Raw genomic sequence first — 11,735 nt, 5'->3', positions numbered from 1 at the left:
AGGATGCAGATGTCAAATATATAGTAAATCATGACCCTGGCTGTATACAAGTACAGAGTTCTTCAAGTCTGATGATTTCAAAGTGACAGCTAAGGGTCCCTGTAACACACAGGAGTGCATCAAAACCGTCCTCAGTATTTTGATAAAACTAGAGTTCAATATTTTATATGTAAGAAAATAACATGAGATGTTCAATTTTTTGTAAACATTTGAAGTGAGCCTGTATTATCAAGAATGTTAACACTTTGTAAACTAATAATAGATAAAGAGTACCTTTTTTAATTGTTTGATTTGATAGAACAGTTTTCTGTTGTGCCTTACTAAATAGTACTTTCTCTTTCTTTAAGATCCTTCCGGTTTTGAGCGCGGTGCAGAGAGAAGGACGCATTTAGCTGATTTAGCTGAAGCTCATCTTCAAGTGGATGAAACATTGTGCAGTTAACTGCAGTGCTGAAGACTGAAGTCCATGGGAGTCAGGGCCTGTATGCTTCCAGCCACCATGGTAGAAACCATTGCCTGAGCTTCTCAGGGACACCCTACGACGGGGGAGGATGGGTGATGGGCCCGTGAAATTCACCGAACTCCTTCCTCTTTATCCCATCCTCTCATGGAGCATCCTGTTACACCAAGCCCCACTTGGAACAAGTCTCTCTCCACATTTCCAGTCTCACTGCAGTCAAATATTTCTAATGTGACTGTACCCATCACAAGTAACCAAAGCAGGATAGATCTGCATCAGTCATTGGCGCTGTGTGCTATGCTCATTATGGATGTTCTCACAGTAGTGGGGAACTTGGCTGTGATGACTGTCATCACTAAAACTCCTCAGCTGCGCAAGTTTGCCTTTGTGTTCCACCTCTGTCTGGTGGACCTGCTTGCAGCGCTGTTGGTAATGCCGCTGGGGATGGTATCAGACCGGATCCTGGTGGATGAAGCGCTGTGTAGGAGCTACCTCTGCTTGAGTGTGTGTCTAGTGAGTGCTGCCATCCTCACCATTTGTGCCATCAATGTGGAGCGCTACTACTACATTGTCCATCCAATGCGTCACGAGGTTAAGATGACTATAGGGGTCGTAGTGATGGTACTGGTGGGAATCTGGATTAAAGCCGTTGTCATGTCAATACTGCCTCTGGTAGGATGGCTGATCCAGGGGACCCCGACTCTGGGGAACCCTGGAATGCTTATTACTAATCAGAGACACTGCTCCCTTCAATGGACAGGAGGCAAGACCACGCATCTGGTTTTCATGGTCTTCTTTACATTAATCTATTTTCTGTGCCCCATGCTGATCATCTTGGTGGTCTACTGTAATATGTTTAAGGTAGCCCGAGTAGCAGCCATGCATCAGGGCCCTAATCCCACTTGGATGGATACACAACGACCGAGATCTGAATCTCTCAGCAGCCATTCCACCATGGCAGCAAGTCTTGGAGGAAGTGGTGCGTGCACAACCCCTCAAAGGACCTTCAGCGGTGGCAAGGCGGCAGTGGTTCTAGTAGCGGTGGGAGGTCAGTTCTTCTGCTGTTGGCTGCCATATTTCTCTTTCCACCTCTACTCGGCTGTAGTGTCCACCCCTCCTACCTCCCTGGTCCAGCTAGAGGATGTAGTCACATGGATTGGCTATTTCTGTTTTACGTCCAACCCTTTCTTCTATGGCTGCCTCAACCGGCAGATTCGTGAGGAGCTGAGACGTCACCTGGCTTGCCTTTTCAAGAGAGCCGGGCCCAGCGAAGGAGAACAGCTGCCCAGTCGTGAGGCCTCTATTGAGGAAAACTTTTTGCAGTTCCTTCAGGGCACTGGATGCAATCTGGAGCCCTGCAACTCTAACAGCAGAGCCAGCCCGGAGGAGCCAGAGACAGAGGGCCTTCAGGAATCAGCTGTTGAGCAAAACACGCCAGCTGACTTCCACATCCCAGGGCAAATCCTTGAGGAAACCACAGAGTTCATACAGCAGCAACAGCTGAACAATGAGCTTTGTGTATCAGAGAACTGCTGCAAAACTGTACCAGAGCTGTAGCTGCCTTATGTACTGTCTATTTTGCCATCTAATATTCCAATAAATATGTTTAGTTTTATTCCTATTTTCTAGTAGTTCATGTTCATGCTGCAAAATGCTTTAAGATAAAAAAGCACAACAAACTGCAAAAAAATGGTATCTTCTTTGAAGAATTTAAGCTTTGTAGCTTTTCAGTGTAAGGTACATTTGCACAACTGTCATTGAAGCATTGAATATTTTGGAGACAAAGTGTCAGGCTTGTGTCACGCCAGCAGACTGATGGAAAACCCCCGATGTGTTGGTCACAGTTCACGTGAAGTGACAAACTTCAAGGTTAAAAGTTTTCAAAGACTTTCTGAAAAATAATGGAGCCACCCATTTCTAAGGGACAGGACTTCTTTTGTTCTAATATGCATGTCTTCATTTAGTTGATTCCTCTTTCAAAATGAGTCTCCATCCCCTTTCCAACAAAATCATTAAATCATCAACAAAATACCAAATAAAAAGCCAATTTTCAACCTAACAACACAGTATTGCACACAACTTGAATAACATTTAAGTAGCAGTAGCAGTTGTACCTGATTTGCATTTAAGTTTAAGTCAAGTTCGCTCATGTTTTTATCTTTGGAGTTGAAGATGACAATCAGCTCTAGGTAAACTAGTGATACAGAAGGCTTTTTATAGTTTATCACTGGTCAAAAACATCACAAGATAGCCATATAGAACAAGTCCTTCCACTGATTTAAGATTGACACTTATTGTAGCTTCAGTCTTAGTTGGTTCACTCAGTGAACCAACTAAACATTGAATCTGGTAAAACAATCTGTTTTATCAATGTGTTTATTGAACTTTTGCTCCAAAACCATTAATAAAATGCAAAAATGTTCCACAGAATAAAAGACAAAATATTCAGGGCAAATGTAAAAATATGAGTGAATGAGTCTAATATACATTCATTGTGCTGAACAGGATAATTTCCCATCTGCTTCTGCTGCTGGTATTTAGAGCAAACAGGCTCACAGTGTATTTTTAACCATTTTCCAGAATGTTATTATCATGTTTATCTGTTCTTAGTCTTGTGATAATCACCTCCTCACCAAAATGGGAGACTCGTGATTTCAGCCCCCCTCCACTCAAAGACAAACACAGTAGCTGGTTTAGTATGTTTGACGGTGGTGGTGCTCAAGAGTTTAGGGTTTAGATACAGCAGCAACATTGAAAACAAATTAAATAAAAAAATACTGGGAACAATTTCAGGCAGCAGTCTTCATTGTCCTGTGATGTCTGAACTATTTACAGGTAAACACAGGAATGTGAATGCTCCTGTGTTTGTGCAATAAACAACCAGGCTTGTTGTGGCTACACACGGCACACAGGTGTGACAATGCTTACACATGGAAAGCTTTGTCTTTGGCCCCATATAGCACAAATGGGAGACGCTGAAGTCACTTTCTCTGATCTCAGGTTGAATACAAACAGTTTGCACATGTCACGTAAGCAGAGACAAAGTTCCAAAGATGATAACAAGGCACAATTTAAAATAATATTAGAAATAATAATCATAATTTCTTTTGGGTCTCTTGTCATATCTAGTCTTTCCTGTGTCTTCATCTATTTTGGACTATCTCATACAGGACGGTTGGCATGATCACAAGACTCTCAACCCAAGGCATACAGGGGAGGTTCAGAGCTAGCTGGGAGTCAGAACAACAAAAAGCTCCCTTTGTCAGAGGGATACATAACGTTCTTAATTTATTTGCAGAATGACTTTGTTGAAGACTGTTTTTCAGGCAGCAGTCATGCTATCTTGTTTTAAAATGTTTTACACTGAAATGCAGCTGGAATTTCGTTTAGGTAAAGAGCAACAGCGAACTCTGAGCAAGGTTAAATCACTGCCATGGTCTTTAACCGTTCCTCTGAATGTTTGTGTTTTAATTTATTAGTAATAAAACTATTGAATAATCTCATGTCTTGGCAAAAAACTGCCTTGATTTATTACACCAGCATCTGTGAAAAAGAGTTTAATCTTCTTCTACAGCAGCAAACCTGCGCTGATCAATCTCATGAAATGCTTTAAGCACTGTGTTTCTGCCACCATTTGTCGACTGAAAAGACGGAGAACCAGTTCTGAAGGTGAAAGGTGGACAGGACTCCCAGCTTCAAGGAAACTTCATGTAGTTTTCTATGTTGTTTTTTTGTTCACTGTAAATCACCAAGCAGGTTTTTTTTTTTCTTTCTGTATCTCTTTTTATATTGTTAGGATTATTTCTTCTGTTTGTCAGAATATCTTGTGTATATTTCCCATCAGCTCAAATCATTAAACAAACAGCAAAAAATTTTAATTAGTGTTGTTGTGGTTGCTTCTACACACATGTCCAGATCAATAACTACAAATCACATGGGTTGCCCCCTTCTGATCTGATCTCTGCTTCTGTATATCCCTATGTGTGTATATGTGCATTTGTTTAAAGCAGGGGTTACAGAGTCACAGAGGTGAAGCGCTGAGAACAAGATGAAAGAGGAGTGGCATTTTGAGGAGGGGTGAAAGATGTGGCTCATATCTATATTACTGACACAACACTGCATCGTTGCAGCTAAGCTTTTAACATATATATATAAAAATATATAATTTATATATATATATATATATATATATATATATAGATAGATAGATAGATATATATAGATATGATATATATATTTAATATCATCTAGACTAAGTTTTCTACTCAGTGAATGTGATTTTTGAGATAAACTCAAGTTTTCATTTCCTCTTGATTTTCAGATATAATTCTAAACAAAGCAGGTTTAAAACAATAAAGAAAAACCACAAAACATAAATAAAGATAAGCAGCTGCAGAAAAAATACTAAATACCAGAAAGAGACTATCCCAATATTTTGTCTGTTCAGTACTTCTAGGGTTTAAATTTATGAGCTGTTTTTTTTTTTTTTTGTTGTTGTTGTTGTTTTTTTTTTTTTTTTTATGCCATTGTCTGCCACATCCACATTTTTATACCCTCTCCTGTGCTGCTCCCCATTGGAGACAGTGGCTCATAGCTTTGATGATGAGCAGTGCAGGGTGCCTCATTCAGCGTGCAATTCTTGAGAAAGCATGACTTTTGCGACAGGCTATAACGTGCTCAAAGTACTCAAGGACAGGCATGATCAACTCCTCCTTCTATAGGGTTACAGAGAGCATGCCAATGGTTTTGGATAAAAACAAAACATTCAAGTAAAAAGCTGTGACAATTTGAGCTGCCACAAACAACAAATAACTGCAGAGATAGGTCAGTGATGTACTCAGTGACATGTATTTCTCATTTACTTCTTAACCTCTCTTAAATCAGCTGTTACTTTGGCAATCTTCATCAATGACAGTGATGAGAAGGTTTTTGGCAGGAAGAGAATGAGGCTACAGCTGCTCTGGAAGAAAGAGCAGTGTTATAGATGAGAATACATTTGAACAACATTTATCAAAAATGGACAGAGAATATTCACATCATGTGTATTAATTAATTCTTCTTGGCATCTGTTCAACTGTCTCAATAAACTTGAAAAGTTAAACCAACAATCAATCACATGGAATCCACTAACTATTTGTGTTTTTATTTTTTTTTCTTCCTCTTTAGTATTTATTAATTATTTTAGTATTTATTCCCCTCTTTTGACCTACTTATGTATTAGTAAATAATGGAAATAAAATCAAGTAAAGTTCAGAATTTGATATCAGTGCCAAAGTGATCAGGTCATATTGTCAAATCAGTCCATTAGATTTTTCAGAACTGCTTTACAAACTTACTTTTACCAACCTCGCAGTTAAAAAAAAAAAAATCAAACATAATTAACATAGGGGTTTCACGAACGCCAAAAAAAGCACTTCTAAAGAATAAGTGTACAACTTTGGCACCTTTTTACGATACAAATTTGTGTTAATTGTCTGTAGCGATCTGATGAATTCAAACGTGCAGTTCTGCAGTCAGTCCACGGGGGGCGCTCTAACACCACACAAGACGTCTTAATGTAAACATGCATTCGCCAAAAAAAAAAAATAAAAATAATAAAAAATCACGCATCGTCTTCAGAATTTAAATGTAATCAAAGCTGAGTTAATTTATGTAACAGAAAAATACTGGTAACTGTGGGAAACATCAAGACAATCCTGGCAGAAAACGCACAACTTGGCCGTTTTTTCAGATCAACTACATTTCCCGTCAGCCCTGGGAACGACTCAATTTTCCCTTTTCGGAACCTTTTTACTTGGTTTGCATCTGGATCCGCTGGATGGAGGCGCTACTGTGCAGCAACGATTAGTTTTTATTGGGGAGGAAATCTTGAGACTTTAATTGATAAATCCCTCCATAAATGCAGGGATTCACTTCTAATGTTCATGCTTTTTTCAACATAAAAAAATATTCTTTTAGTTTTTCATTTTGTAATATAAGCTGCGCTTTAACGCAAATTTGGACTCTAAATTTTGGAGGAGAAATTCTTTTGAGGATTTTTCTCCCACACTGAATCGTCTGGACAGGCTGGAGTGGACGGGCTGGAGCTGTGGGCTCAGCTGCATCAGACTGTGGCTTTACTGAGATCTCGGTGCCAACGCCTTTCCCCCCCACACTCAGCGCTTCTTCCCTGCCGGGAAAACTTTGGCTCATACCGACTTGGGAGGTGTTGGACGGTGTTTCCCTTCATCCGATGAGCTGCTAAAACCACGACCCAACACTGAGAAGTTGTCTGAGAGCTAAAATGGGCTGCACGATCAGCGCCGAGGACAAAGCTGCGGTGGAGAGAAGTAAAATGATTGATAAAAACCTGAGAGAAGACAGAGAGAAGTCCTCCAGAGAGGTGAAACTGCTTCTACTCGGTATGAACTATATCTTTCTAAATTGTTTCTTTTTTTTTTTTTTTTTTTTTTGTACTTTAAATTGTAATTCAGATTGCGGGTTATAGTTTATTTGTGAGTCTCTAACACTCTTCCTCCTCCCTCTGTTGGTTGAAGGCAGCTGAGGCCCTTGTTTTCCCTGACACAAGTGTTAGAAATAAACCAGATGTTGGTGCAACTTTGGCTGCCTCCCTGGTTTTCTGTCAGCACTGAAGTGTTGAAAAGAAAGCAGAAGTGCTCAGATGGCAAGTGTTGCTGCTTGTCAACGAATAGCCCGCAATTCAGCAGGTCTGTTTAACTTCAGACCTTCAGCTGCATCTAATGCTGACCATGCTCACACTGCCCCAGGTCATCACTGGGCAGGACTGGAGTATAAGGTGTATAATATGGGACTGTAGTATTTGTATCTGTTGTTTCATTTGGACATATTCTTTACCATGTAACAGGCATTTTCCTTTTAAAGATGTGGCTCTTTAGCATTGCTTTTGAGCCATTGTGGGCCACAGCGGCCCAGAAGCAACAAATCAAACACTGCATTTTAATGCCCAGTTAAGCAATGTTTACAGTTCAGTTGACAAGTAAATTGGACTTCCCAAACATTCCTATACCCCTGTATACATGCATGTGGGAAATCAAATCATTGAGTAAAGTGTGCCCTGTGCAGGGATGTTGTGGGCTGTATGAGAAAAGGTTGTAGACTTCTGTTGCTTGTGTCTCTACATGTCAATATAGCTTAAATCACTGCACAGACAGTGCCTTTAAATTTCTGAAATGGTCATCTGCTTTAGAATGGTCATCTGCTCATAATGGGGGGTGCACCATTATGAGTGTTGCTTGAAGCCATCCCTATAAGCAGGACAAGGGAAAACTGACTGGTATTATCTTTTACACATTGAAGATGACATCATAATGAGGTCCATAATTTAGCAAGTCAAAAGTTCCTATAAGGAGTAATGGGCCAGTAAAATTGTAATACTTCACTAAAACACTTTAATCGCTTTTTTCTTGGATTTTGACAAACTTCTGTAGACTTACAGAATGATTGCGAGCTGTAAAATACATTGTTTTTACAAAACCATCCTTACCTTGGATGCCATTTTAAAGGTTGTCAATGTAGTGTCAACCTGACAAGACTGCCATGTTTAACATTATCACAGGATTACACTTTTTCTTTTTTGTCTACCAAAATATTTTAATCATCTTCAGACTGAACCTCACCAAAGTCACACAATCAATTTTAGATTTCAGATTTCTTAGTTTGTAACAGTGGGCAAGCTACCAAACAGGAAGTTAAGTTCTGTGTATGAAACTCAATACTCCTTCCTAAGACCATCAAAAGGATTGACATTTCACTCTGTTGGGCGCTGCCATAAATAAAAATGCTTTTGTCTGGTTGCTATAAACTAAATAAAAGAAAATACAGGTATGTCTACAAACAATGGATAAGTATGTATTATGGAAAGAAAAAGAAAAACATACTCAGTTATTGCATTCCTAATAAAACACAATTAAAAAAAAGTTCAATTAAAAAGTAACATTTGACTCATTTTATCAGTGGCCAGAAAAGTTCAGTGTTTAGCTCTTTCTGAATTTTTTCTTTTCTTTTTTTTTTTTTTTTACTGTTCCTACAACATTTTTTCATTTGAGCAGCACGAAACATCACAACAGACACCATGACAGTACCGTGTTTGTGATTAAATGTACAAGTCTTTACTCAGATGTAATACACTCTATTTACTGATACAGCAGGATTTCCTGAAGATGTTACAGTAAAACACAGCTTTTAGCATTGTTTTTAAAAAATGATAACCCAGCTGTCATATTTTTTTAATACTGGAACGTGTTAGTTAAGTGAGTCATGGTTGGAAAAATGAACATTTGGTTCTGCTAAACTAGCAAGATAATCAATTATTTTGAAGAGATGAAAGTAAAGTGTCTCGAGCCCCTTGAAAAATACCAGCAATATTTCCACACAGCACTTTTCCACAAAAATCTTGCCTAACATCAACTGTGACCAGCAACAGGAACTACAACACTCTTTGTTGGTAATGAAAACTAAAATAATTTCTATCCACTTGTTTTCCTGCTTTTTTTTTCTATTATTTGTGTTCTGGACCAAAATTCCAGTAGAAAGCATTTGTTCACAGTGAAAGGCAACTTTCTTATCAACTATTATTGACTAGATTCTGTGGTTATTGTTGCGCAGGCCTCACAGGAAATGCAGAATTGGACATGCATATCTACTTCCTATCATTTCTAAGCTACCACCCACAGCTATGATGCAACTTTTTGTTCAACTGCTTCCACTTTTTTCAACATTGCACATGTGATCAGCAAGTTATTTTAGGTGTTTAAGACTTCCCACGAATCCTTGTACAAGTGTTTATTTTTTTAAAACACACTCATTATAAAATCATCTAGCTGATCTATGGTGCAACAAGTCCAGCAGCATTACAATGGAAAGTAAAATCCTTTTGTATCTCCCATTATATGGAAACATTCATCCTCAAATGCAGACTGCAGATATTTTTCCAGACACTCACTCCCTGTCTGTGTTGGAAGAGGAAAGTTATAGTGGAAAACAAGAGGAGTGGCGCTGCTCTTTATTCAAAGCCAGAGTTTTAATGCCAGTACACCCTTCCAAATGAAAATGGTCTCTTGTTTAACCACAAACAGTTATTCATTTAAAAAAAATCTGCATTTAAGATTCTTGTTAAATGAGGCCTGGTTTTGAGCCAGACTCCTGCATGAATTTGGACAACTGTTACTGTCTGTGTAAAGTTGGTCTGTGATCTGGCAGCAGGCCACGGTTGATAATCAGCCAGGAGCTGCTATGAATGGCGAGCCAGTGGCTGACAGCACTGAGTAGAGGGATCAACACAATTTGTCCTCTCCTGTCTGTGTGTGTGACAAGCTTAAATATCTTTTGCTGCTGTCAGCTTAACCAAAGAATTCACGGATTTGATTAGTGTTGGCCGGCCATCTGAACACGATACTCTACCCTACTCTACTCTAATCCTCCTTGACAAAATTCTGCTGCTAAATGTTGGCACTATGAATGCATTTTTCTCCCTTTTCATATCAAACAATGCTAAGAGCATTTTCTTTATTTAATATATGATTGTTTTATTACTTTTTTCCAGACCACTTAAACAAAAGAAAAAGAAAGCATCTACAATTCAAACCCCAGAAAAACGGATTTATTGTAGTGGTTATGCGAAAAGCAAGTCCACTTGCAGTCTAAACTCAGCTAAGCTCTTCTTCTGACTGTTGTGTGAATTTATCATCTAATATTTTTTTTCTTTCTACAACCCTGTCTGGACTCAGATCCTAGCAATGATTTGGTTGTGTGTTTTAACCGCTGCTCTGCCAGGCAGGGTAAATCCAGCATTTAGTAATTAAACATGCCATCAGTTTCACTCAGAGATCAGAAATGCTGCTACAGCCCAGTGAGAATTTTCTTGTACAGCACTTTACTGCTTACATGTTCATGTTTTTTACACATTCTCAGGGAATATTTCAGTGACCTTTTGGTAAGCTATATCCATCTCTTGATGGATCATTTTATTGACAAGCAAACAGAGAACTGTCTGGCCCATGGCATAATTTACAGACTCCCTGTTTTACAAATATTACACAAGGAAATGAAATTAATGATAAAATCTTTAATTAAGACAACTGGATTCTTTTCTTGGTTTTTAAAGGTCTTCTCAACCAAAGAAGCCTTTTGGATGATAGTTGAAATGTCTTTAAAAACCAAGAACAGCTTCCCAGTTTACTTGGATGACTGAGAATCTGCACCACCATGGCAATAAAATATACTGTGGTTGCTTTTACTGGGAACAACAGTCAAATAGAAATAGTTGTGTATTGCATATGTCTCCTACAAATGACAAAACCAGACAATTTTCTAGTTCTTTGAACTACTTGCTTTGCTTCAAGTCAATCAAGATATTAAATGATATTAAATGGTCACTAGGTCATCATTCAAGCATTAGCATTTGATCATTAGTTAATGATCCATTTTAATCAAGACAGAAGAACATTATCTTCTGTTCTTGTTTAGTCTAATCTTTCAGCTGGCATCAGGTGAGAAACAGGGTACCCTATCCTCTGTATCGGTCCATCACAGGGCCACAACAGACAAAAAAAGACACAAAAAACCCACACAATCAGTGTATTTATTAACCAACATGCTCAGTTTGGGACACACGTAGAAAACACACATATGCACAGAGAAAAGCTTCGAGACTCCATACGGTTTGAGTGAGAAAACTGTTTACTGGGAACAGCATTGCTATCACACCACCCAGTTGAAGAAGAGTAGTGGTAAATCATGTGGACATTTCTGTTATTTTGTTTCATCTGTTATAAGAAAAGAAAAAAAAAAAGACGTGTACAAAAAGCAAAGTGGAGTTCTAGGTAGTTGAGCTACTTGAGCAAGTGCCTTTTTCTTCATGTTATTTTTACTTTTCTGCTTGCTTTTCTCGTTCATTAGAGAAAGGCTTCTAAACCCCTATTAAAATAAACTCACACACACACACATACACACACACACACACACACACACACATACATAAAACTGTTGAACAGAAAGATCAGATATGGTTCAAACAACCAATAACGAAACATTTATGATAACTAAGACAGGGAAAATGTTTTGGTTTGGTGTTTTTTTCATCATATTAAATGGAGAGATGGGAATGGTTTGTATGCCAAGAAGCTGAATAAGAACATTTCTCTCAAATGTCTATCTATTTATTTTTATTTATAGAACCTCTCCAGAGTTTCCCAAAAAAAAAGCTATTTTGAGGATGTTGTCTCTGTGTAAAAACTGTGGCAGAGTGCAGAAGCTG

General features: G+C 38.5%; 2 protein-coding genes across 2 annotated transcripts in view; both read left to right on the top strand.

Moving 5' to 3' along the window:
• Window positions 1–551: 551 nt before the first annotated feature.
• gpr61 (G protein-coupled receptor 61) lies at window positions 552–2,017 on the top strand (the record flags this gene model as incomplete). Its single annotated transcript, XM_079238697.1, is given in 2 exon segments — window positions 552–573; window positions 576–2,017. Coding segments are annotated over 2 exon segments (1,464 nt in total).
• A 4,726-nt stretch (window positions 2,018–6,743) lies between these two features.
• The window catches only part of gnai3 (guanine nucleotide binding protein (G protein), alpha inhibiting activity polypeptide 3), a gene marked incomplete at its 5' end in the record, with an annotated part of 14,705 nt that continues 9,713 nt past the window's right edge, over window positions 6,744–11,735 (top strand). The window contains one exon of the mRNA XM_079239236.1: window positions 6,744–6,861. Within this exon, the coding sequence (XP_079095362.1) occupies window positions 6,744–6,861 (118 nt within the window). The remainder of the gene's footprint in view (window positions 6,862–11,735) is intronic.

This window comes from Telmatherina bonti (assembly GCF_933228915.1).
Source record: "Telmatherina bonti genome assembly, chromosome: 4".
In the NCBI taxonomy this organism is placed as follows: domain Eukaryota; kingdom Metazoa; phylum Chordata; class Actinopteri; order Atheriniformes; family Telmatherinidae; genus Telmatherina; species Telmatherina bonti.
This window is presented reverse-complemented; position numbering and strand designations above follow the sequence as displayed.